Raw genomic sequence first — 26,823 nt, 5'->3', positions numbered from 1 at the left:
TTCAGTCTTCACAGTAACTATTTACTCCTTACAGCTCGATCCGTACAGTTTACTGGGGTGTGAAACAGTCCTCGGGCTCCGTGTGTTGCTTCAGTCCATCTCTGTCACAAATTGTGCTCTCTATGAATGTGTGTGTTTAATCTGTCGCTTCTACGGGGTAAAGGTGGTGGGTTTGAATCTTACTCCTTGCTATGGTACCCTTGAGCAAGGTACTGACCCTAAAGTGCTGTAGTAAATGTTACCAGGCTGTATAAATGAGTAAATAAGTTGCTTTGGAGAAAAGGGCAAGATAAAATAATGTAAATGCATGTGCCTGCATGTAATAATGGTGGTACCACACACTACTTTTACTATGAAAAGAAGGCATCTGAGCATAATTGATGCTTTGACAGCGTGCCAGCTGCGGTACGCCTTGTCACTTAAATTATACATTTGCATTAGTCAGGAGTGTGCCTCTCGCCCCCCCGCTCTTCCTAGAGCACAGCAAGCAGAGACTTGGCGAGAGAGTGAACACGTCTTAGCAAATTCCTCTCCTCCAAATTCGCCTGTCAGGATTGGTACTGCCACTGTGCAGATTTATTTTTTTGAATATGCTCCTGTTTTTTCCCAGGTACAGCTATAAAACAATGTTCTGCCTTCATATTCAGAGACCAAAAAACCAAAACTGTTTTGATCTTTTCAACAATTTTCAGTACAAGTAGAATTGAATTTTGTTATTCAAATGTAGTCCTTGTGTGGGCTTTTCTTTATTCCAGAACCCTTAAATTTATTCCCAAGTACAGTAGTTACATACGTGACTTACCTGTTGCCCAGGGCAAAACATATTAGAGGTTCCATGAATCTAGGAACGCACTGCATGAGGATGCATGGCTTGTCTCTCCTTCCAATTCGGGGTCTTGTACTGCGCCTCCTGACATGGACCCGCCCCCGTCTGTAGAGACGGTGTGTCCAGCGTGGGCTCCCTGCTCTCAGAAGACTCGGGCGAGGGCATCCGCACATGGCTGGGGGTGCCCCGGGGTCAGACTTCCTCCCCATATGGTGGGAGCAGCACCACCGGCAGCGTGGGGGGGCGTCAGTCAGTCACGGACACCCTGAGCACTTGCAGCTTCCGGTGAGTCTGTCCTGTCCACGCATCCTGAAAACCTTCAGTGTCTCACGCAGACGCTACTGGAGTTATTGAGTATCACCCTGCCTCCTGCAACCCATTGAAATACTTCTTTCTCTCCATAAAAACCTGAGCCAGCACTGCAACACACTTCCCAATGTCACACATGAATGACAACTCCTTGGACACACCTATTACTACGGTATCAGAATAGCGCCGTTTCCCCAAAACACTCCAATATAAAATGGTTCTAGTCGAAATAGTGCGGTGCAGGCCTTCGTCACACATTTCTGTGGCCTCTGAATTATTTGTGTATCGTGGCCCAACAGAGCTCTTGTCCCCACTAGAGTTCCTTATTTCTTCATGAGACCTTGACCACAGTGAATGGTATTACTAATGTGCTGCTTTGGGAACAATTTTCCTGACCCCATTATGTCACGGATTGCTGAGGGTTACATGAAATTCATAAAAACCCTTTTGTAAAACCACATGTGGTGTGTCTTGCCCTTTGATCATCTTTGTGAAGGAAGCTGAATTCAAAGTCATACTAGCAGATAAAATGCATTTTCTTTAATAACAAAAAAAAAAAAAAAAACACCACTTTGTAGTGGACCTCTCCCTGCATGAAGCTCCCTGCTCTCAGGGGGTTTTTCTCCTACCTGCCAGGGTGGCGTGGACAGGATCCCCGAATTCTCTCTCACACAGCGTACCGTCACTGACAGGTGGAGCTGCCTGCTGATGGCAAATGCCTCAGTGGTGCTTTCTGGAAAGAGAGAGACTTAAGCTGTTGCAAGCTCCTTTCACCAAGGATACGGCGCTGGGGCTGGAACGTGGATTTTCGGTGCTCTGCTGCACCGTAGGGTTACTGCCGCTCCTGCTCAAATTCCCCTTGTCATTTTGAGTCACAGCCTGTTATCTCTGAGCCTTTTCCTCTCCCGTAATCCCCCGTTCCTTTAATACTTTGTATGGCTCTTGACAGGTCCCTCCCCCCGGAACAAGAGAAGGATAACGCAGAAGCGACAGTTGGAGGACAGGCTTCATCCTCATCGGCGCTCTCGGAACTCCTCAAAGGGCTACGCAGGAAGCGGACGGGGTGGCAGCAGGGGGCCGAGCAGGAGGAGGCCAGCGCGGTGTCCCTGCCCATCTACCAGACCACCGGGGCCGCCACCCTGCGCCGCAGGTCCTCCGCCTTGTCCTTAGCAGAGGACGACGGCCCCGAGGAGCCCCGCACCGGCATTCTGAAGCGCCCGAGCCCCGCTCTGCCCCGGGCCTCCAGCCTGCGTTCCCTCCCAGAGACGGGCTCAGTCGGCGGGACCTGCGGAACAAGTGCAGGAAGTGGCAGATTAGGCCGCTTTGGCTCCTGCGACTCCCTCACCTCCATGAGCTCAGGCCAGGGACCACGCCAACGTCCCCACAATCCCATCATCCCGGAGGAGGAGGAGGTGGTGCAACAGCATGCTCAGGCCACACCCACCAGCCCATCACCCCAACCCCTCCGCCGCAGGCTGCTCGGGGGCCTGGAGGCAGAAGCAGAAGAGTTGCCGCTGGGGGCAGAGCCATTAGTTTTCCAGAATCGCCACCTCTCGTCAAACCTAGAGAACGAGAAGCACTACGTGGGGGAGTGGCAGGGGGACTCGGCGGACGCCTGCTCAGACATTCTTCCCGCCATCCGCCGCGCTCAGTCCACCAGCAGCCTAGCCGGTTCGGTCAAGGCGGGTAGCCGCCGCGCGCTCAGTGTACATTTTGGAGCGCTACCACCCTCTAGGGCAGCCTCCCGCCGTGGGTCCGATTCAGACTCCTCTGGCTCTGGGGGTTCCCAGCATCAGGGGGAGAGACAGGAGGCGGAGGGCAGCGAGGGGGATATCAACTCTGTCATGAGGAAGTACCTGAATCGGCCTGAGGCACAGTGAGGTGAGCCTTTCTCCTGCAAGGCTGCTCCAGGCTATGTCAGGTGTCCCAAAGTTAATTACTCAAGATCCGTAAGTCAGTGTGCAGCTGATCGGAAATGTCCAGCACTCTAGAATAGTCCTGCCAAATAATGTATGTACCTGCAAGCACTACAGCTTCGATATCATGTTCTTCTGTCCTCTTCCCTAGCCCCTGCCTGCTGGAGCATTAATCACTGCTTGGAGAACACACCACAGGACTGGATGTGGATGCACGCACCATACTTTAAACACTTGAAACTGTTTGTACACCATTTAAAAATAAACGGAGTGTTTCGTATTGTTACAGGCCTCGTTTTGATCTTTTCCAAGTCTCGTGTCAATTCTGGTGAAGCGGACTGGGAACAACTGCCGCCTGGATGCTCTTTTTTTAGGATAGCAGAACAGAACTCAAGCGGTTTACTAATTTTTCTGAGAACCAGTTTTAATGAAACCATATAAAATGCACAAAAATTCTCCCTCACTTCCCATGCTCTATAGACAGGGAGCATTTGCTTTATCAGCTGAAGGGTGAACAAGGTTGAGTGCACCGAGTATATTAGTGTGAATAAATACAGTTCAGCTTCAGGGATCTTTAACTGTCTTTGCCTGTCACCCATGTCAGCACCATGTTCAATCCTTTACCCACACTATGATAAATTGAGTAGCACAATAGGGAATTTACACCACCCCTATTTAGCCATGTCACCAGGCATGTAAAGTGAAGGAGGGCCCCAGGCAAAAGTAAACTACCTGTTACTACCACTACCTAAGTAAAGCACCAACCTGATTAACTGTGCAGTAGCATTAGAGACTGCAAGCTGCAATTTGGCAAACACAGCTTTATTTACAATTGACAAAGGGTACAGCAAAACACAAACCTGTGGAAGTCTGACAAAGCCCAGTGTTACTAGCCACACTTCATGGAAAAAAATTACAAATAGAACTGAGCCTCTTCAAAGTTCCCCCGACAATACACAACCATTCAGTATGAACTTAACCTGAAAAAGGCAAACAGGGATATGAACTCAAACAGGAAGGGGCCAATGCATCAGAAGTGTTGATATCAGTTATCAGAAGTTGCATGCAAGTGTGTCGCTTGCCCACAAAACCAGTGATGCCAGTGGCTTTCCTGTCACCTCAGGGACTTTTACCCAGTTGCTTCCTTCCTCTTCCCTTCCCCTTGAAACAAAAAAGGGGTTCAATTCATGCTCAAAAGATATTGGGATTAATCAGTCTCTGGCAGCCCAATTAAACATCTAAATGGAAAGCCTAAAGCAGCAGCACATTACGATTACAGACCTTTTTAGGGGGGTTGTCATTAGAGGCATCACTGCATGGAGATAAGACAAAGCACATCAGTTAGCTAAAAATCGTTCAAAAAAAACCCAGTGACAACCACTGGAAAAAAAAATAATGGACCAGTGATTAGGGGGGAGGACCTACATTAAAACTTCACTACACTTGATCAACACTTACACATCCTCATCTGCTTCTTCTGGCTTCTTTCTCTACAAAAGTAGAGCACAATATTATTACACCTCAAAACTCACCTATTCCAATATAGAATGGTGCTCATGAAACTACTCAAAACAAAGTCTGTCCTCTCCATATACTCACATTGCAACCCAAATAGTTTTTGTATGAAGATACAGTACAGATTTTCATTAGTCCTATATATTTGTCAGGAAGATTTAAAATATTGCCATGACCCACTTGTGCAGCTCCCTCTATAAATGTGGCTTATTTACTTCTGTAAGTGAACATCTGATCTGCATCAATTCATTTTGTTTTTGGAATTTCTCAGAGCTACAAGACCACTTCCGCTAAAGGCTGTAACCTTTGCACGTCACTGTATTTTCATACATCAAGACAACTACATTCTCTCAGAACAGTCATGCGCCGCTTAACGACATTTCGGGCTACAACTGACCCCATGTATGTTTATGGTCCCATAAGACTATAATGGAGCTGAAAAATGCTTATTGACGAATGACATCAAAGTGCAACGTGTTACACGTGCATTGTGGTGCTACTGTAAAACCTACTGCGGTGATAGTTGTATAAAAAGTATAGCACTTTTATGTACAGTACATACTTAACTCCTGTTACTGGTTTATTCATTTACTATACTGTAAATATCAGTGTGTACTTTAAAAGTTTACTGTAAAACAGTATGCTGTTATGAAGGCAGCAGTGTCAGATCTCGTGTTTACCATATCTCGACTGCATCGTTTTTCCTTGTGCTTGATCATGGTAAGTGCCCAATGCAGGGGTACTTTATCTTTTATACTGTATTTTTACTGTACCTTTTTGTTTTAATACACAAATACATGTATACTTAGGAGTGTGTTACAGCTGCCTACAGTATTCAGTACAGTAACATACTTTACAGGCATGTAGCCTAGGAGCAATAGACTATACCATCTAGGTTTGTATAAGGACAGTTTGCATAACGACAAAATCACCTACTGACATTTCTCAGATCGTATCTCTTTCGTTAAGCGACGCCCGTCTGTACGGCAATCACGTTAGCGTCGCTGCGGCCCTGTTCCGTCAAAACTTCCTCTAACGCAGTACTATAAATTAAGGAGCCCAGCATCTGGGTTGGGATTAAAGTCCATATTCATTAAATCTGGAAATGTCATCAGTTGCAAAACCTGGCGAGACACTCTACCTTGCCTGCACTCCTTGCTGCCTGTTTCTTCTCAGGTTTAGGGGAAGGTTCCTCCTCTTCGTCTTCCTCCTCCTCCTCACCCAGTTCCTCTTCTTCACCTTCTTCACCTGAGAATTCTTCCACTGTTGAGAAACGAAAACGGCGATGAAAGACGTGCCCGCGGGGACCACTCGGGTGTCGAAGGCAAGCGAGGCCTTTACGACGGCGGGACGGATTTCCGCGTCCTCGTACAGGCGACGTGCTCCGCGCACACGTGTACGGGTCCCGAACCACTTCTCAGGCGGAAGGTGACCGGTGGGGACAGTTCCATGCCAGAGAGGTTCACCTGTTGAAAGCCATATATTTCATCAAGACACTTTACTAAACTTTCCTGCAGGCCACCATTTTCGCCCCAGAACAGAAGCAAACCCTTACCGTTAACATTACGGAAGCTCGCAGTGTGGCCAACGGGAAAGCTTTGCTTTCTCCTCCTTGTTCCGTCACCAGCTCCACGACATTGAACTCGTCCGCTGCGGCAGCGGCACCCAGACACATCTACTAGGAGAAAGTTCTGGTCGGCGCTCGCGACGTGCGGCGGGGCCCGGCGGCGCGCGCCCGCCCGCCCGCAAACACGACATGATGATGTCGTCTGTCTCTCTCGCTCCCTCACTCACACTCACACTCTCTGCTCGTCAACTCTTACGTACGGTTCTGAGCGCCAGCTGATGCTCGAATTTCGTGTCGTCCACCCTGAACGTGCAGCTCCTGTTCTTTCCGTTCAGTTCACAGCCTGGCTTGACCGATTCGATTGATGATTCGTCATCATGCGAACATGCAAGAAAAGATTAAATTCGCTGTATTGAGTGGCTCTGCTACACAAGTCCTGTGTTAAAGAAACAAACAGCACTAATATTTTAATTAGTTTTCTACAGCTTCAGTGAGGGGGGGGAAGTTTATACCCCATAGAGTTGAAACAGGTTTATCTGACGCGCCCGACTCGTTTACGGCCATTTTCTCTGAGAGCGCAGACATAATTGTTGACTAAACTTATGCTTATAATTAATATATTAACACGGCAGCTGACGCAAAAATCGCATAAAACTTTTTTTTTTCTTTCTTTCTTTCTAACACTAGCCGTGCCAATAGCAGGAAACGGAATATACTTAAAATACAGTGGTTTTAAGGGAGCGAAACTTGGCGCCCACAGGTGGCCCCAGTTAAAGCGGCGACCAATGGGCGTCCGCTCCGTGATGGGGAGCAGCCGAAGCGCGCGCGCAGTCCGAGCACTGCGCTGGGCGCGTGGCCGCTGGCTCGTGCGCTCGCCGTCGCCGTCGCAGCCGCAGCCGGAAGTGCTTCCGCGGAACTGGCGCCATCTTGCTGAGCGCTCTGTGGGCCCTAGCTGTGCCACCAGCTCTTGTCTCCTACACTGTCTGCATTGTTTACATTTAACTACTTATTGTCATGTACACCGCTCTTTTTCAGTCCCTGAAATTCCTTTAGCTGGTTTATAAATGACTGCATCTCTACGTTATTTAATTAACAAACAATATAGACCTACAGTCTATGCCATGGTTTGGATTTTGAGCTTCCACAGTAAATGTACATCTCAAAGATCATATTTGTTCGTTCTGTGTGTGCACTCTGTCTTGTGGAGCAGAATGTGCCCTTTACTTTAGTTAAAGGAGTAAAAAGAATTTTAAAAAATTAAAAAATAATAAAGTAGAGGCCGTGCCATGTCGGTTTTTTTACAAATGCACTTTCCTGGTTACCTGGTTCCACTGTTGGTGAAGCGCATTTATACACTGAATCTTCATTTATGGACATTCCAGTTGCACACTTTTGAAGTGTAATAAGTAATTTCCTATTTACGTAGGCCTATTCATATTTTGAGATTGTACAGTGGGCAGCTGGGGTGTCTCACATATTCTCTCTCTGTTCATGTAGGTTTCCCCTGGGTACTCGGGTTTCCTCCCACTGTCCGAAGCCATGCGTTTCAGGTTTATTAGCGGCGCTAGCTTGGCTGTGGCATTTGTGTAGCTACCCTGTGATGGACTGGTGTCCTGTGTAGGATCTGCTCGCCTAGCCGAGTGCTCGATGCTTCTGAACCACCGCAACCATCCATTATTGTAAATGGTTATCAATAGTGAGCAATTATATTTTCACTTGTCTATTTTACAAAATGTATTTGTTGTAGAGCAAACGTATCCACACCCAGCCATTAGCTGGCAGTAAAATGTATCCAGACAGAATAGCAAAGTGAGACCAGATGAATTTAGCTCGCTTCCAAAGTGTTTACGGCTTTTACTTAGTGGCCCTGAGTGTTTGTGATATATTTGGACAAAATGGTAAACGTTTTCATGTGTTCACCGTATAAATCAGTCAGCAAACTGCACTGAATCAGTTTATGAAGAGTTCTCTTTTATTCACTCATTACATTAGGCTTAGTAAATGTCAAAGTTTGTGACAATATTAAACTTAATGTTAAAACAGATTTACTGATGTATTATAGTCCTGTATGACACTTTTTCAAAACCTACATAGCAAATAAATCTAGGAATGTCTCTGTTATTTCACTTTTTATGGTTTAGATAATAAGGCATACTAATAGATACCGCAGTGCAACGGAAAAGTCTTTTTTAATTTCAATAATTTCAAAGTAAACAGTTTATTAGCATTATTTCCAATAAATAAAACATAATCGGTATAAGTTTTGTGACAGACTGGAATCCTCTTCACAATGTTTCACAGTCCTGCCTCATACCACGTGTTTCCAGAACAGGCTCTGAAACACAGCAGCTTTGCACGGGACAAACCGTTGATGGAAATGGAAGAGATAGAACTCTTACAGTAAATTTTTAACTAATTATAGCTTTATCTGGAACAACCTCCCCCTCTCACTCAGAACTGCTGAATCTCTGTCCACATTTAAAAAGAGTCAAAAACTCACCTCTTCCAGACTCACTGCACCCATCATCTCTTATGGTCATGTAAGGTCTAAATGTTCATGTTCGATAACTTTAACATGATGCCTGAATAAACGTTTACACAGCTACTCCTGTAATGTAGCGTGAATGTTAATTTTTTTTAAAAAAAGAAAAGAAAAATTATTACTAGGAAGGTGACCAGGAATCATGGATACTGGGATAAAGTTTTATGCAACTACTTGTGTGATGAACTTTCATTCATATGGTGGAAACAAACAAACTGCACTTAAGAATCACACGTCTGCATCTAAGTGTCTCTTCCCGCTAATGTAACGAACACATTGTATTTTCCATGAGATGTTTGTCGCTTTGGAGAAAAGTGTCTGAAAAATGAACACATGTACATGTATCGTATAGAGTCGAGTTCTTTTAAAACTGTTTCCCTGTGTTTATATGTCCCAAACGAAAATGCAGTCTTGTATTGCTGTACAAGAGAGCAGAATGAATGGGAACACAGGGAGGTTCAAAGCAGTATACATGTGCCTGAATACGGTAAGTTTTCTTTCCCTGCTGCTGATGTCAAAGTGAGGTGTGGACACCTGGAAGGATGGATGAACAGATTTGCGGAAAAGCAGGCAATACTGAGCACGCGGACGCTGGAGGAGAAGTGCAACCTCGCGCTCTTCATCCCGCACGCACAGCAGTCTGCGGCTGCGCTCGTCCGCATTCGCGTCGGCCTGCGGGTCGTGAGTCGGCGGAACGAGTGGCATCTGATTCGCGCCGATGGCCTCTTGGATCAGCACTCTTTTGGTTGCGGTGCCATCTTTACATTGGCTTTCTGTCTGCGAGCTCAAGGTGTATGTTCTGCCGCGTGGTCTCATTGCGTTTGTACATGCTGGAGCTTTATTGCCTGCATATTAATGCACGTGAATTATTCTGCGTGTGTGTGTGTGTGTGTGTGTGTGTGTGTGTGTGCGCATGTGCGCGCGCACGCTTACCGGTGCCGTCATCTGAGCTATTGTGTCTGGCGTTGCGCAGGTGTATGCAGCGCTGAGGATGTGTAATTGTGTCTGCACTTGCCCCGTGGCACACCGCGTGCGTGTGGGTGGGTGCAAGTGTGTATGATGCCGTGTGCGTGGGGGCTGTGTGTACTAGATAACTGTGATGTATAATTAATGACACCCTCTGGCCTCAGAGAGCAAAGCCCCGGGAAGCGAGCGTGGGGAGAACATGAGCCAAGGGTGTGTCGACTCAACCCACCCCTGCCATCAAAAAGGAGCAGCGGGGGGGTGGGTGGGGAGGGAGGGGAGGGAACGCTGCGCCTGCACTCGCAGCCTATTAAGAGTGAATTAACTGCGGTACCACAAGGACCACGGTGCTTTACTCGGATGCCAGGACCCATCATAAAGCTTCATCGCGGGCCTCCCGACGCCTTGATTACAAATCCCAGCGTAATGTTTTATAACAGACAGAAGGAAAGTAGCAGGTCTGGATTGTTCACCTGCACTTGTGTTACTTATCTAAGAGGAAGTACAAAGCCCAGATATGCTCTTTCATTTTGTACACTTTACTCATTCATACAGAGATTTTTTTTTTTTTTTTCTGAACTTATTTCACACTTGTAAAATCCTCGGAAGGACTTACGGAACAATGAATTTTATGTTTTTTGGCCCGGGACCTTAGTCACTATGTTTCTAATAATGGTTTATGAAATATTTATGTAGGAATCATGGCACAAAAGTGGTAGGTGAAACATTTGGAGCCTCTTTTACTTTGCAGGGGAGGATCATCAGAACCAACATACACACACACACACACACACACGCAGTCTGAAGCTACTTGTCCTATAGGGGGGTCGCAGGGAGCCGGAGCCTAACCTGGCAATGCTGGAGGGTGAGGGGACACATCCAGGACGGGACGCCAGTCCATAGCAAGGCACCCCAAGCAGGACTTGAACCCCAGACCAGGACCTGGTCCAACCCGGTCCAACCCACTGCGCCACTGCACCCCCCTCACACCAAATAGTTTTAGTGTATACAAATGCATCGTATACACTGCACTTTCATTTTGGTGTGTGTGTGTGTGTGTGTGTGTGTGTGTGTGTGTGTGTGTGTGTGTGTGTGTGTGCGCGCGCGCGCTGTTTTATGCAATACAATATTTATTTCTAATTGCACGTTTGCTGGAAAGCTCTTGGCAGCTGTCTCGGAGATCGTGGCTTGCCATCAGGAGACTTTCCTCATGCAAGCGGCTCTGTCTCAGGTGGGATGATCACCTCTAGAGCGCAGTCACTGATGGAGTTCCCGTGTCTCCACACCCCCACCCCCGGTGACAGGGAGTGCTTTGAACGTCTCTTTTTCGACTGTGACGTCTTTCGAGTGGCCATTTGCGCTCTTCTCAGAGAATGAGAGGGCAAAAGAGATTAGTTTGCGTCTGAGAAGAGAGCGAAGACTGTTTCCTCGTGTCCTGTTTTCCGCTCCATCGCCGTTGTTCTGCTTCGCTCTCACTGCCAGCCCACCTGCGATCTCTCTCGCAGTTTCTCTTTTCATTTTCCTCTCCTTTATTGCCGAGACATATTTATTCTTGCAGGGCCAAACGGTGACTGAGGGACTGCTTTAAGAACAATACTTTCCAACAGAACTAATAATAAATCCATTAAAATACCTTAAATAAACAGATACAGTGGAGAACAAACTGACACTTGAACTGGCGTTCACCTCGTGCGTGTCTGTGTGTAGCGGGCACGGTGGCACAACGAGTAGCACTGGTGGTGTGAGAGGACATGGGTTCCATCCCCAGTCAGTCTGTGTGGAGTTTACATGTTCTCCCCGTGTCTGTGTGGGTTTCTTCTGGGTGCTCTGGTTTCCTCCCACACTCCGAAGACATGCTGTTCAAGTTCCCCCATAGTGTGTGAGTCACAGACAGAGAGTGTGTGTTCCACTGATTTATGGATGAGTGAGCCAGTGTAAGCAGTGTATCTAGCAGTGTAAGTCACTGCGGTGAATAAGGTGTGGGCTGGTAACACTGCATAGAGTTCATTGGAAGTCGCTTTGGAGAAAAGCATCTGCTAAATAAATGAATGTGTGTGTGCAGACTCTGAAGCCCATCCTTTGAATGACAGGTGTGTAGGTACGTGCTGACGGTCTCTCGCAGTCTCCTCTTTGTCCCTTTGACACGCAGGGCAGCAGGTCTCTGTCCCTGAGGTTCTGCAAATCAGCCTCAGTACCAGAGATCACGGTCCAGTCGTTCGCTCTCGTATCCTTGTGTTCGCAGCAGCTCGTTAAGAAGTTCTCCTCCACCATGGCGCGTTTCTTTCCAGTCGCAATCGGTCCACTGCCCGTCCTCCCTGGACAACCGGGTCCGCCTGTGGATTTTACCAGATTCTCCTGTAAAGGTTCTCCAGTCTGTCATGGGTCACCTCCATCTGCTGCTGTACCGCACTCTACTCTGTTTACAGGCAAACAGCGACGCCGTTAACTTCGGGCCTCCGTTGCCTCTGTCCAACGGGTCACATATTTCTCGTCTCGTTTATGAATAATTTGGTGGCGTCAGATGCTCTGGGCTCTCCGGGCTCTCGCTGTGCCGAGACAGACTGATGTTGGTGCAGTTAGAGCAGCTGCCTGAGGGCTCTTCTCTCTGCTCCGCTCTTGGCTTTTCAGGGATTTAACGTGGTAAGAGCGAGGTCCCCTGGAGCCAAGAATCCACTGTGTTTGTCTCCACTTTTAGCTGTACCGTACCTTTGGTGTCTTTAAACAAACATTTTATGTTGCATGTCGCCCCCCCCCACCAAACCCTCAGCTTTACCACTTCCGGTAAGTTTGTAGTAAGCCTTTGTACCACATTGAGTCAAATTCTTTGTGAAAATCTGCAAAACATGCAAAAGTGTTGCTTTTATTTTGGTCTCCATGCTTCTCAATTTGGGTATGAAGGGTAAAATTATGATCTCTGTCTTGCCTTCTCTCTATCTCCCTCTTTCTCTCTCTCTCGTTCTCTCTCTCATTTGCTCTTTCCCTCATTCTCTCTCGCTCTATCTTTCTCTCTCTCTCTCTCTCTCTCTCTCTCTCTCTCTGTCTCACCCTCTGTGCCTACATTACATTACTGCAAGGCAGTGACCGCATCCAATCAGCTTATATTCCATGTATGGAACGGGGATCAGGCTTTGGCCTAATCAGCCCCCTGGGCCTGAACACGACTTGTACACTTTGTAATTCTCGTAATGAAGAAGAAAGACAGACAGAGAGCCGCACCCCCGTCACCGCCCCCCCGCCCCCCTCGGCCTCACGGTGCCTCTCTAATGTGTGCCCCGGGCAACGAGCCAAAGAGCATACCGTGCGGGGGGGATTTCCATCGCCCATCAGCCATCGGCCACTTTGTCCGCTCACCCTCATCGATGCGCTCAGCCCCCGCCCCCCTCACCCCACAGTGCTGGTGATACCAGCTGATGGAGTGTGTCAGATTGTGATTGCTCCAGCACACACACACACACACACACACACACACACACACATGCCCACACAATGTGGATCTATATTTATAACGCTCTACCCTGCGAGTGCGAGACAGCCAGACTCCCCTCATTTTGCAGACTGAAGAAGAGGAATCTCTCAGCACATCCTACGCACACTCAAAGCGCGCGTAGTGGGGAGGCTGTGATGGTGCCGGTGGGCTTGCAGTGCATCCCGGTGGAAGCAGGCTTCCAACGAGATTAATATCTATTTTTTGCGAGCTAGTAATGGCTACATTCCTTTCCTCTTCTGGTTTGTTCTATTGGCACGCTAATTGGGGTGAGGGTGCAATGCACATGCTGGTGGGACGGGTGATGGGAAGGCTTTTGATTTTTGATCGCTTGGTCACCAACTAGGTCAGCGCTTAGCAGTGCTGCTCGCACATGAAGGGGCGCTGGTGCTCGCGAGGTGTATCCCACAGAACACTCTTCTGCGTAGCCCAACGGAGGTGGGCAGCGTAACACGGTTCGTCCTCACGCATCAACTTCAAACCTGTGTTCATAAATGCTGGTTGAATCGATGAAGAGTGTGTGTCTGTGAAGAAATAGTACATATTGGGATGCTGAAGATATTGTGATTGATAATGATGAACTCTTTTGTGGCAGGAAAACGGAAGCCAGATACTGGTCCCGAAATATCTGAACGCCGAGGACAATGAATGAATCACTCCAAGTCTTACACCATTTTTTTTGGTTAATTTCAGCACCACGGAGAGCAGAACCAGTGTAGCATACGAGCGGTAGGATTCTTCCAGAAGCAGATGAGTAACTCTGAATTCTCGGCATTCCATCATATGAAATCTGGCAAAGCTTTACTTTAAGTCACTTTTAATTTGCATCACAACGTTCATTTTTGTATTTTTGGAAATGTTACCCATTTGTACTAAATTATGCACTAAATTAGGTTAATTTGATTCCCATGCAGGCTTATGCCCAGGCAGTGCTCCAAAATAAAAAAAATCTCTGGTAAGCCCGATATAAACAGCACGGCGCCCTTTTCACGCTCCTCCAGAATAAATCACGGAAAATCTTTTTCAGTCCTTAAGATGAGCACCGTTTTGTTTCTCATGCCGGTTTTGCCTTGTTTTACCTCAAGACGTGATGCTTCAAGCAAATATTACAATGTTCGTCAGAGAATTCGGTTGGTAAAAAATACGGGATTCTTTTTATACGCAAGGTTTACAAAAATCTGGGGTAATAATCAAGCTAAACTAGATTCTGATAGCAACCTACTGCTTTATATATCAAAACATTAATTCAATCATTGGCAGTAATTGCTTGTCAAGTTCAGGGTCACTGTGATCTAAAACTGATCCCGGAAGCACAGAGCATGAGGCAGGTTACACCCCGGACACGACACCAGTTCATCGGAAGGCAATTGGACACACACTCGTTCATCCATATACACACACACACACACACACACACACACACACACTAAGGGAAAAAAAGGCGCAGGAGTTTGTCATTTGTTTTATCTTGCAAAGTGCTATTAGTCTGTCTTCAGGATAGATATAAAGAAGAAAAATGTGTGTTGTATTGTACTCTGTTGTAATTTAGAGTGACTGATGTATCCACATCACCATCACTGTGTATAACTAATGTTGAGAGTCGTCATGGTACTGAGCCTATCCTGGAAGCATAAGGTGCTTGGCTGCTGGAAAACGATGTAGCCCCACAACAAGAGTGGTTATGGACATGTGGAGCAGCTGTCCAGTTGACAGGAAGTTTAAATCCCATTGTGTGAAAACAACCAAGATTTGCGGTGTTGCAAACGTCAAACAGATAATGCAGCCTGTGACCTCTGTCTTTCCCACTCGAGTCCAGCTCAGTGACCGTTAGGAGTCTCTCCGACTGCCGTCCCCAGTAACGCTCGGCGTCCCGGGCAGTACGAGCTTGAGAACCATTTCAAAGGTTCTGCAGCTCACTAATAGGAACGGCCCTGCTGCCCGCCGCACGTGTCCGACTTTCAGATCCGAAAGCGCCCATCCCAAGTTAATATAATTCTACACCCGCAGAAAGAGTTAGATGACATTTCCAATGGTTGTGATTCGAAACGGCCTCTTAAATGGTCATGTGTTTTATTTACATTCCAATTACGTTTTTGCATTTAGCAGGCGCTTTTGTCTAAAGCGACGTACATCTCAGGAAAAATACAATTTGTGCATTACATTAAGAGAAAGAGACATAGCTGCAGACATGTGATTCTTAAGTAAACCTAATTTGTTACTTTCCACTTGATGCACCGATGTTCATCGCTCGAGTAGGTGCATAAAACGCAGGACAGATGAATCCTGATCACCTTCCTAACCTATTTGAACTTGACTGCAGACCTACGCTAATAGGAAACCAGCAAACCCTGAATTTCCTGACATAAATCACAGTCAGAAAGCTGGCTCCAAAGGAAGTGTGTCCAGGATGGTTTAAGTGGTTAAGGAAATTTGTTAAATTAGGTTAAATGTCTGCCTCTTCAGGGAAAAAAAAAAAACAAAACAAAAAAAAAAAAACAGAAATGTTGTTGGTTCTTGGTTTGCTTGAGATACACTAGCGGGGAGATGCAACAAGGCGAAGTAGGAGAGCATCCTTCGGAAAACGGGGGAGGGGGAGGAGAGGGGAGGGGAGGGGGGGCGAGGACGGTGGGGGGGGGGGGTGTAGGAGGGGGCTGTGTGAAGGAGACACGCACACTGCGGAGTCCAGGCGAGGAGAGGGACGCTGACAAGGAGCACAGAGGACAGCGGGACCACCGAGACTCACCGAGCGAGACGCACTGACTGAGACAAGCAGCGCTGCGTCGCGAGCCGCTACATCCGGACTGACCGACCCGACCGACTGAGCCACTGACTGACGGACCGACGGACCGACGGACGCACCACCATGCTGGCCGTGCGCTCGCTCCTCCGCGCCCGAGTCCGGAGAGCCGTGCTGGTGGCGGGGCTCCTGTGCGCGCTCTGCTCGGCTCAAGGTAAGCCGCGCATGCGGGTGCCCGTCACCGTGACCGTGCGTGTCCGTGATCCGGGGTCCACTTTGCCAAACTGCCTGGCTTTGTTTGCGTGAGTGCGGACCCGTCCGGCTTCCTCACCCGCTCGCCATGTTTATTCCCTCGCGCTCGTCCATCCGTCCCTTCCGCCCCGCAGACACTTAGTTTCTTTCTCAACTCCCGTTAATTCAGCCGCAGCTCGGAGGAGCGGAAAGAGCAGCGCGAGAACGCGCATTTCCCGGCGCGCCGTTCACGTAGCGTCCGAGGAGGAGGGTGGTGCGCTTGACTCCGCATGTAACGCCGGGTTCGGTTCGGTTCGGTTCGGTTCGCTTCGGGGCGACGCGCCGCACCGCGCCGCGCCGCACCGCGCCGCTTCCTGCGCACCCCGGCGGAGCCGCGTCGTTCACTCGCTCTTTTCTTTCGTTACAGTGCGCGCACGTCCGTGGCGCGCTGCTGCAGAGCCGCGTCGATCCGCAACGCGCCGCTCACGGCAACGGCAGCGGGCACTGCGGGCGCGAGGGGCGCGAGGGGGGCGACACCTACGGACCCGGAGGGACCGTTGATCCACCTGGGCCGGGAATGATGGGACTGCAGTGAGAAGGAAACGCGTCTCGAGATTCTCTGCTGGGCTGCACCCCCCCCCCTCCTCCTCCTCCTCCCCCGTGCGCGAATGCCTTGAGTTAAACAAACAGCCTCTAGCCGAGTCACGGGGGGGGGGGGGTCTTGCAGTTGCTTTCTTGTAGTTTGTTTTCGGGGAAAAAAAGCAACGTAAAGTAAGTTTTTGTTTGTTTGGACGGTTGCTCCCTACCCCTGCATCGCTATGTGCGTGCGCCGGCTGTGCTGGCAGCGTCCCGTTCTTGTCGTTTCGACGCATCCGCGCGCATCCGTCCGCGTGAGTGTGCGGGACGCGCGCGGATCGATTATCCTCGGCTCTCCGACGCGGACCGTCGGCCCCTCGTTCGCTTGCTTGGGAAGAGGCGGCGCGAGCGCGAGCGCACCGCTGGCCTCGTTCGCGGAGCACGAGGGGGGTCTCTCGCGCGTCGCCTCGGCGCGTGGAGAACAAAGGCGTCACGGGCGGCGACACCGAGCGCTCGTTTTTGTAGCATTTTTTTTGTTTTACTCCCGCGCCACACTCAGAAAAGAGGCGCCGAAATGACCCCCCGCGGCCGTCGCGCGCGCGCGCGCGCGCCACCCTAATTACTGCGCCCCTATTGTGTCTGTGCGGCGCGCGGCCCGGCGCCCTCTGCCAGATGTGAGGGGAAAGGAGCTCAGAGCCACTATTTCATGATTCGCACCTTCGGGAATCTCTGCACCGCCGCTCCGACTTCGGGTGAATTGGCCTTTGTTTCCTGTGTCGAGTTAAAATAAAACGGAATTAAATGAAATGAAAACAGTGTGACAAATATTGCAGAAAAGCTGCACGTTTCAATGTATCGTCGGTGGAGCAGGGCTGGTGTGTGTGTGTGTGTGTGTGTGTGTGTGTGTGTTTGTTCAACACACGCTGACATGTGCGCGGCGGAGGGGTGTCTCATAAGGGCGACACGAGTGGATGTAGAAAATGTACACACTTTACTGCCAGTACATATTTGCTTCGTCGTACTCAGAGAAAACTAGGGGGTTTCGGACAAATTCTGAACTCAGTGTGTGTAGGTTACCTGCTGGACGCACCCTCCGTGTGAGGACACGCACGGCTCCGAGGCGCAGTTTACCGCACCGTGGCGTCGACGAGTCGCTCGTCCGCAAGACGCCGCTCACCTGTGGCGCGTGGGCCGGAACCGAGCGCGTCACGCACGCGTCGCTCGCTAACGTTGAGCGGGAGAAAGGGCGCCGTGCCGTACTCTCTTTTCTACCACGTAGGCCTGCGCCGGCGGGCCGCCGATGTCGCCGTGCGAGTCGCTGGCCGAGCTCCAGCCCCGGCGATAGCGGCTATTTTGGGAGGAAGATAATTGCAGGAGGGCGAAAGTTGCACTCCTCGTTCGTCTCGCGCAGACAGGAAAACAGGTGTAAGTGGGGGTGGGGGTGGGGGGGGGAGCGCCAGGCCTGCCGGGAAAGCGAGGGGAATTCTGGGAGACTGTGCCAACACTCGAAATAATCTCACGTTCCCAAGGGTGGTCCAAGAAGGGTCCGGAGCCGCACCGCTTTATCACCCTGGACGTGTAGAACACCGCCGTGGTCTACTGTGTGTGTGCGTGCGTGTGATGTTATCGAGAACCACCGGTTTCTCCAGGAAGAAGTGTTTGTTTCTTTCTTCCTTTGCTTTTTTTCTATGCAGCCATTTGTGGCACAGAGCGTCGTGCTGGTGGCTTTAGCTCCGAAGGTCACGGGTTCGAATCCGACCGATTGACGTGGTGCCCTTGAGAAAAGAACTTACTGTGAGTTGCTCTAGTAAAAAATTACTTTGTGTGGTAAGTGGGTGAATATGTAAATGTTGCATTTGTACGTTAACTGCACCCGGGGGGCAGCGCACTTATATTCTCAAGCCCACCCCCCATGGCCTCGTCTGCCGCTAATGTGCTAAGTGTAGGTTGTCAACAACACCGTTCCATTCCGGTGAAGAATTTTTCACCGGGGGTCATTCCGTTCGGGTCGTGTTCGGCACAGCAGCGGTCGTTGCTCACCGATTCCTTCCGGAACAGTCCTTCCAGTGACTCACTGTCTGAGTGCTTGTGCTTGGAGCTGCAAGGACTTCCTCTAGTCGGCCTGTCAGCTCCAAGTGTGCGGCGCCGTCCGGCGACTTGAAAAGGGGCCTCCGAGTGTTCGCTCAGCTTTGCGTCTTCCGGAAGATTCCATTTTTATTCGCTGCAGATCCCTGGGGCTTCTGGCAGTTTCTCCTCGAGCTCGACATTTTACACATCACTTGTTCACGCAGAACGCTGCATTTATGAAGCTTTTATCCGATGTAACTCTCGTTACATGGGGTGGAAGACTTTCTCGTTGAAGAGTGAATGGTTTTACGGACAGCGCAGCGTTGGGCCCGTGAAGCGTCGTCCGCCTCCTCCTTAAGTTACGTCTCGGTTTGCGAGTTTGGATTTCACGAGAAATTCGACTGAGGCAAATGCCGCCGTGCAGAACTAGTTACCGATGTGTCCATAAAATACCTCCGCGTCCGTGTTTGTGGGGAGCGCGAACGTGTCGGACGGGGTTTCCGAAGTCCCCGCAACAGCTGCCGCTGGACGCACCCTGCAGGAAAACACCGAACGCTCCGGTTCAGCTCTCGCTTATACGAAGAAAGGTGTTTTGCGGCATCTCTCGACCGCGTCACCCGCCACGGATGGCGTTTTGCTCTGACGTGACCGCCCATTAGACGAAGCGGTCCTCGGTCGCATCCTTGCAAAGGATGGCGGTGGTGCGGTCGCAGTCGGGGGAGTCGTGAGACGTCACGCCGCGCCTCCGGAGCAGGCGAGCGGTCGAGGGCTCGGCTTCTGAGTCTCGGATGAACGGGCGAAAAGCTGTTGGGGGCTGGATTGACGGAGGCTGGATTGATGAAGGCTGGTGCGCGCGCGCTTGTGTGTGTGCGCGTGTGTGTGTGTGTGGGCAGCAGCAGCTATTGAAACCCTCCTCACACTCTGGCCCAGTTTGAATGCATCAAGGGTGCGACGGGGAGAGGAGGACGAGGGATTCGGAGAACAAGGAGCCTCGTCTGCCGCATGAGCCGGCAGTTCAGTTTTATCTCCCGCTTCCCTGCTCTAAATATGCAGAAATAGCTCAACGATTCCCAGAGGACGGTAAATCGCACGGTTCTCTGAGCTTCCAAAGACACCAACCCCCCCCAGCACCATTAGGGAGAGGGGTTTGAGGCTGACAGAAAAACAGCCTCAGCATAATAAGCATAAATTGGCCTTCCTTTCACTGACTACCCCCCCCACCACCACCACCACACACACACACAGATACACACACCTTCCAGAAACTATATATTTTTTTTTTCGAGGAGGTAGATGCCAGTACTGTTAAAAGACAAAGCAAAGGGTAACTTTCATGTGGAGGACGGGGTTGTCATGGTAACGCTTATGTCAACACAATGCACACTCCGTGACACACAGACAACAAAACAGGGAGGTTCATTGCTGCTCAGGCCTTCGGAGGCACTACTGTCTTCATTAAACTGATATAACATTATTAAAAATTCATATAGAGAAATACTAGTGATGAACTACTTATGTCTAAAACAGAGGAAACACATTGGGAAATAATCCTAAATATTTTATCTGGAAATGTCACGCTCTAAATAATCACAGCCACAGTATGAGAATTTTTAAAATGAATTATACATACGTGAATTATTGCATTCTGGCAGCGAAATTATTTTATGGAAATGCATTTTCTTATCATCTTTTACATTATGTGTCTGTATGTTTTCATGTATTTCCTGCACCCAAAATTCCCGCTTAATGTCGCTTTCGGTTCCGACGGTTCAGGAGAAATATTGGCCAAATGTAAATATGCGTCAGCAGCACAAAGACCTGTGTCACACGGCGTGTGAAGAAGTGTGTGTGTGTGCGTGGCCAGCTCTCGAGGTCAGACAGGGGCCCCTATTGTCGCTTTTACTTTGACACCGTTTTTGAAGGGTTCCTGTGATCGGCTGCTGATGGATGCGGGACGTGTTTCGTTTCCGTTGTGGGACAGCCCAACTGCAAAACTGTTCTGCCTCTCGGTAGCCGTGAAAGCCTGGCGTGGGACAGCGCCGCGTCCGGGAGATGCCGTGGACTCAACTTTTCGCTCATTATCCTTTTGAAAGGGGATCTGAAGGACTTGGCTCTTTGTGAGAGTAGCAGGCTGCGTTCGCACTGCAGGGGCAAAAGTGAAATTCTGAGATTCTTGTGAAACGCGATGCACTGTGAGGCTGCTCTTTGTATCCATTTCTTTCCTCTTTATGTCCATTTCTTTCCTCTTTATATCCCGCATTCAGACCATTAACATTTTGCAAAGTTGACACGCATGAATTCATTGCATCCCACACTTGTGTAGCTCAAAAAAACAGTAAACATGTACATTTGTATCAAAGCAAATTTTGTCTAAAATGTCAGCGTTGATGACATCGATTAATGACAGAAATGTGTGGCTCCGGCAGTAAATAGATATGAAAGTGGAAATGAAGCTCGCAGCACCGCACTTTCAAAGACTGTTGTGTTTCGGCAGTGTCACATGGGGGGTGGGGGGGGGGGGGTTGGTTCCAGTTTTAAAGGTCTAGTTTGAACATTCTCACGCTGCTCACATTCCGAGATCCGAATTGTACAGGGCACGAGAATCCCGTCACAGTTCGGATCTGTTTGAATCCAGGAGCTGTTGCCTTTGGACCCAAAAGTTGCCGATTCCCTGAGCAAGTTACTTACCGTAATTTACCTGTGTTCGGTGTAATCCTTCCATCCTCTTTCCATTGACCACTTGTCCAGGTCAGGATCACAGAGGTCCGGAGCCTATCCCAGATTCCCTGGGTGCAAGGTGGGGGCGGGGTACACACTGGATGGGACACTGGTCCAAAGATATAAATCTCTGTATGAATATATAAAGTATACGTATAGATTCACACACACAGTTGTAAATGTAAACACTGGCACCCTGGCATTTGAGGTGTGTCACGTATAATATCTCCTGATCCGTGTTAGTTTTTAATATATATACATACACACACATATATGTAAATGAAATCTGTGTAGGGAAGCGTGGCTGTAGTTGGGAAAGCAGCGCGGAATCGGGGGGCCGACAGGAGAAGGCAGAGGGAGATGCACAGCTGTGCTGATAGACCGCTCGCACCTGTGCGGGCCTGTGAGAAGAGATGCAGACGGGGGAGGGGGGGGGGCCCATCTGTTCCCCTACCGCGGACGTGCTGGAGCCACACGCGCGGCCCTCTTGGGCCCCGGGGCCCCCGGCACCCCCGGGGCGCCCGGAGCTCGCGCCGAGAGCGACGCCCACAACGCAGAACCCCCGGCAGCCTTAATGTGACAGCGACGCCCGGGACCCCGAAGCTACGGAGAGAAGGCGGAGAAGAAACGCGACGGTGAAATGAGCAGACATCGCGGCAGACATCGGGGCGCGAAGTCGAAAGACCAGGCGCTTCTGGCGGGACCGTCAGAACTTCAGAACCGGACGCTTGGAGATCCCCGTTAATACACGGCGCAGCCCAACAACGTGGAGCACGGCAACGTCCCTCGCTCCACCTTCCACGCGTCCACTTTCTGACGAAACGCCCTTCTGAAGCGCGCGTCAAAGCGTGGCCGTACGGAGTGTCTGCGGAGATCTCGGCAGGTTGGGCGTAAAGCCGTGCTTCGGAGTGAAGGATGGGGCCGCGGGGACGCTCGGGGGGGGGGCGTAGCGCTCCGCGACGTCGCTTCCCATGGCCTCGGTTGACACCCAGCAGCTGCTCCGATCGAGCTGTAGCCCCCAGGGCAGCAACGTGAGGACCAGCTTTTCTGGTGCAGCTCAGAAGCGAAGCTTCCTGGCTGGAGTCGCCCAGCCAGGGACAAACGCGGTACACGGCGCCCGTCGAAAGGCCGTTCAGCGCAGTCGAAGTTGCGCAGCCCGGACGTTCGTCTCGAAAGCCCCGAGTCTAATTGGTGCCTCTTGCAGATCTTCTCAGGGTTCCCTCCAGGGAGCACCTTGGATCGGAGGCCACGTTGCGTCGAACCCGACGGGGTGATGCATCCCCCTCGCCGTGCAACGGACACGCGGCCCACACCCCGCAGCTCACGGCCCACACCCCACGTTCGCGATCCTTCTGCGAGTGGGATGCTTCACACCCCTAATGAGTCAGTCTGCCAGGCGCTCTGCTAATTGTGATAATGGAGTGAGTTCTGGCGACGTGTGTGTGTGTGTGTGCGCGCGCGCGCGATGGGACGTCATCGAGGCAAGTGTAAGTGCGTGCGTGCGTGCGTGCGTGCGTTTCCTGTCCCGGAGCCTTTCAGCCTCGCTCTCTCGTCTTCTTGCCCCCATTCCTCCCACTCCCTCCTCATGAAGCGTTTGACACGTTACATATTTTTCAAGCGTTATGACTAAACTACGAACTGAGAGTGGAAATTGGATTCTATTTCCAAAGGATCAAGTTGAGATCCAAGCGGAGTCCTGCGTGCATCTGGGTTCCTTGAGCCCGCGGGGGGTGGGGGGTGGGGGTGGACAAGGGGTCACTTGCTTGTCACGGCGGCCCGAGGTGAAGTGCCGATGCTGGAAGAAAGAATTGATCGAGATTTTGATCATTACCTGCTAACTGCTGATCTTCTTCTGGAGACCTGGAAGAACGTTCCTATTTATAGGGGTCACTACGCACACAAGAGGGGTCCTGTTTACCGCAGAGAAGAGATGTACCCCTGCTCCCTCTATAGAAGACTGGTGCAAATCCCCAAAAATATCTATTATTAAATATAGTTATTATTATTGTTGTTGCTGAGTAACAACGTTACAATATGTGCTGCCCCCCTGCGTTTGATACTGAGCATCTTTCAGTTTTGCCCTTTATACTTTTTCAGCATGACAGTAAATTGCAGAAACGTTTCTATGGATCGAGCCGCCAGATTCCAGCTGATGAGTCTGTTCTCCTTTTCCAAAATCTCATGCGCGAAGGTGTCCGTATGACGCTACGATGGACATCTGGTACCGCGGCGGTTAGCGCCGCTGCTTCTGGATCCGAAGGTTGCCGGGGTTACAGCTGCAGTACCCTAGAGCGGGGTACTTACCCTGAACTGCCGCGGTAGAATTACCCAGCCGTGTAAATGGGTAAACAGCCGTAAGTCGCTTTGGAGAAAAGCATCAGCTAAATATAATAACGGTAATAATAATAATAGAAGGTGCCTGCTGAGCCAAGGGGCTCTTTTCTGAGGAACGCCGCTGTCACTCTCTGTTTTGTCATGCTGCTCCTCGCTCTGTCGCTCTCTCCTCTCTTTGAATGGCTAAGCACTTCTGCAGGGAGACGTTTGCGTTTCTGGATGTTGGGAAGGTGGGGTCGGGGTGGGACGGGGGCACCTGCCAAGTTTGCCCAGTAGCGGATTGTGCGTTTGACTGGAGAGGCAGAGATTTTGTTGCCTGCGGTTCACTGGAGCAGCATATCACACACAGACGCGCGCACACACACACACACACACACACACACACACACGGGAGGCTAAGGGACCACCGAGAGCTGGTGGAGAACTCAAGTGCATAGTTCCATCGTCTTCATTCACCTTTTCCTGCGATGCTGCAGCACGACGATGTGTGTTTCAGAGCTCCTTTGTGTTTCACACTCTTCAAAGCGGTGCCTTCCTCAAGGGTCCTGAATTCCGGCTCTTTCTTTACAGGCGTAACGCTAGTCGGTGTCCTGCGTTGGGCATCTTTTCGGGAAGTAAAAAATCGGGTTTGACGGCCAGCGCGTCCTAAATCCTGGAGCGGAACCTGGACTCTGAGGACAGAGGCGGAGACGGACTGGCGCTCATCAATCACAGCGAGGGACTGGCTGTCCGCTTATATACTGTTCATATATATAATATACGATCAGTCCCGTGAAGGTGTTCTGCGTTTATAATGAGTAAAAACCGCAAGCAGAGGACAAATGGGTTGTGCAAACGGACGCGTTTTGGAGGGAAGCCTTCGTCGGCGTTCCCGCGCGTTGGAGAGGGAAGGGAGTATTGACACGTTCGGCATCGCAGGGTGGGAAAGGACAGTGTGACAGTGACACGGGGATGGACAGAATGTAACAAATGGAAAACAAACAACAGCAAAGAGGGTAAAGACGTAGAGCAACTAATTGCATGTACAGACGGGTCACTGCAAATAAAAGGATTACCAGAAAAGATGGTAAAAACGAGGTGCGACGAGCAAACCGAGTGAGTTGAGGAACAACGGAACAACGAGGTACAGGATTCCAGCAGAAGGGTCATGAAAAACAGCATAAGGACATGTGGGTGCAGTGTGTTCGTCTGAAGCCTTAAGGCTTTACAGGTGTGTGTCCCTGTGCCCAAGCAGCCCTTCCAGAACATTCTACCGTCTCAGTGCCCGTGAAACAAAGGGCTCCGATATCGTGTGCAGATGAAGTGTCTAGAAACGGGCAATTTGAAGTCCTCGTGCTCCATAATCCTTCGTCTTACGGACGTGGTACAAATTGCGGTGCAGAGTAAAGGTAAAAATGGAGCACGTGGCTGGATAATCAGGAGGTCCTGCCTTTCACTCCGACACTTTGTTCGCCATTCCGATGCCTGGATGAGTCACCTGTGACGTTGCCCCCGAGCTCCAAGGGTTGGCCTTCGAACCTGGAGCCGCTCCGTCTTAAATGGTACAACTGAAAGCACGTTTCAGTACGGAGGAGTGTGTTCTCCCATCGTGGCCCCAAAATCTGAGTCCTTCATTCTTCGTTTCACCACCAGCCGAGTCCATCTTTCGCTCTTTCTCATATTTTAAGTGGGGTGTGAATTTTCAGAAATAAAATGACAGCAGGGAAACAAAACACTTATAACTGGTTTTGAGGGGGTGCGGTGGCGCAGTGGGTTGGACCACAGTCCTGCTGTCCAGTGGGTCTGGGGTTCAAGTCCCGCTTGGGGTGCCTTGCGACGGACTGGCGTCCCGTCCTGGGTGTGTTCCCTCCCCCTCTGGCCTTACGCCCCTGTGTTCCCGGGTGGGCTCCGGTTCCCCGTGACCCCGTATGGGACAAGCGGTTCTGAAAATGTGTGTGTGTGTGTGTGTGTGTGTGTGTGTGTGTGTGTGTGTGTATAACTGGTTTTGACAGCTGTACTCTTGAATATTAATATTAATGTCAGTATCGGTTTTGATTGCTGTAATTTAAAACCTTTGATAAATACGATCATATAATAATAGATACGATGTAATAAATACGAACGTCTTCAGTTTGAAAGGTTTAATAAATAGTCTGGAGATGGAGCCGTGTGTTTCAGTCCACATTCGGTATGTATTTTCAGCGTCCCAATTATGTCCATATTCAGTATTTTTACTCAACGATGTTTTAACGTTCTTGTGGAATCAGCTCATTCACACCCTCCCGGAAATGAGATTCAGGCATATATTTTGCAAGCTGAAGACAATTTTTTTGGGGCTCATTAATATATTTATTCAGATTCTGCACTTTGCTGTCGTTTTAGTTACCGGAGACTGATTTTACACATCTCACACGTCATCTGAAGCCGCTTGTCCCATACGGGGTCGCGAGGGGAACCGGAGCCTAACCCGGCAGCATAGGGCGAAGGGCTGGAGGGGGAGGGGAGACACCAAGGACGGGACGCCGGTCCGTCGCAAGGCACCCCAAGCGGGACTCGAACCCCAGACCCACGGAAAAGCAGGACCCGGTCAAACCCACTGCACCACCGTGCCCCCCCAGCCTGATTTTAACAAAGTAGTTAATTTTTGCTGAAAATCGTAATTGTTCATCAGTGAAAGCATAGGAGCACCTGAGTAGTAGTCATTCTTCTACTTTAAAATATTTAATATTAAATATAATGTTTATTTTAATATTACTGATTTTATTTTTCCCTACTGTACTGAAAGGCACCTCCTAGTGGTACACTTTTCTACATGTGTTCCTGCTGGCATAAATCTCTGGATGCAACACACTGCATAAGAGTTACCTGAGCTGTGTGAGTGTGTGTGCCAGTGCAGCATCTGCTGCGAAGGAGGCTCTCGACACACCGGTTTTGAAACCAAATCCATGAGCAATTGATTAGTTGGGGTGGTCCCACCCACAAAGTCGGAGCTTCAGTAAGGGGCCGTGACACACGTGCGTGAGCACAAACACTCTGACATCCTTTCATTTAGCTGACAC

At 49.9% G+C, this 26,823-nt stretch overlaps 3 protein-coding genes across 5 annotated transcripts in view; 2 read left to right on the top strand and 1 right to left on the bottom strand.

The window, feature by feature from the left end:
- Window positions 1–3,695, top strand: part of myo18b (myosin XVIIIB) — a 39,161-nt gene extending 35,466 nt beyond the window's left edge. For all 3 annotated transcript variants that reach the window (XM_029252932.1, XM_029252933.1, XM_029252934.1), the window contains exons 42-44: window positions 938–1,111; window positions 2,085–3,016; window positions 3,203–3,695. In XM_029252932.1, the coding sequence (XP_029108765.1) occupies window positions 938–1,111; window positions 2,085–3,015 (1,105 nt within the window). In that variant the 3' untranslated portion in view covers window position 3,016; window positions 3,203–3,695. The remainder of the gene's footprint in view (window positions 1–937; window positions 1,112–2,084; window positions 3,017–3,202) is intronic.
- Window positions 3,696–3,716: 21 nt separating this feature from the next.
- Window positions 3,717–6,989, bottom strand: npm2b (nucleophosmin/nucleoplasmin, 2b). Its single transcript, XM_018745021.2, has 8 exons — window positions 6,646–6,989; window positions 6,394–6,476; window positions 6,122–6,241; window positions 5,939–6,032; window positions 5,708–5,829; window positions 4,510–4,541; window positions 4,333–4,363; window positions 3,717–4,212 (listed from the first exon to the last, which is right to left on the bottom strand). Exons 1-8 carry the CDS (start codon window positions 6,716–6,718, stop codon window positions 4,171–4,173), a joined length of 597 nt encoding a protein of 198 aa, XP_018600537.1. The 5' UTR covers window positions 6,719–6,989; the 3' UTR covers window positions 3,717–4,170.
- An 8,771-nt stretch (window positions 6,990–15,760) lies between these two features.
- sez6l (seizure related 6 homolog (mouse)-like) overlaps window positions 15,761–26,823 on the top strand; it is a 32,676-nt gene continuing 21,613 nt past the window's right edge. Inside the window, exon 1 of the mRNA XM_018745019.2 lies at window positions 15,761–16,073. Coding sequence (XP_018600535.2) covers window positions 15,986–16,073 — 88 coding nt within the window. The 5' untranslated portion in view covers window positions 15,761–15,985. The remainder of the gene's footprint in view (window positions 16,074–26,823) is intronic.

The sequence above is a fragment of the Scleropages formosus genome, chromosome 6 (genome assembly GCF_900964775.1).
Source record: "Scleropages formosus chromosome 6, fSclFor1.1, whole genome shotgun sequence".
Classification (NCBI taxonomy): Eukaryota; Metazoa; Chordata; class Actinopteri; order Osteoglossiformes; family Osteoglossidae; genus Scleropages; species Scleropages formosus.
This window is presented reverse-complemented; position numbering and strand designations above follow the sequence as displayed.

Bases quoted from the DNA above. Each gene is read 5' to 3' on its own strand.
- npm2b (XM_018745021.2), bottom strand. From the start codon at position 6,718: ATGTCTGCGCTCTCAGAGAAAATGGCCGTAAACGAGTCGGGCGCGTCA. The intron at 6,033-6,121 runs GTAAGGGTTTGC...GGCTTTCAACAG, and splicing joins GAGCTTCCGTAATGTTAACG to GTGAACCTCTCTGGCATGGA. The intron at 4,542-5,707 runs GTAGAGTGTCTC...CTACTTTTGTAG, and splicing joins CAGCAAGGAGTGCAGGCAAG to AGAAAGAAGCCAGAAGAAGC.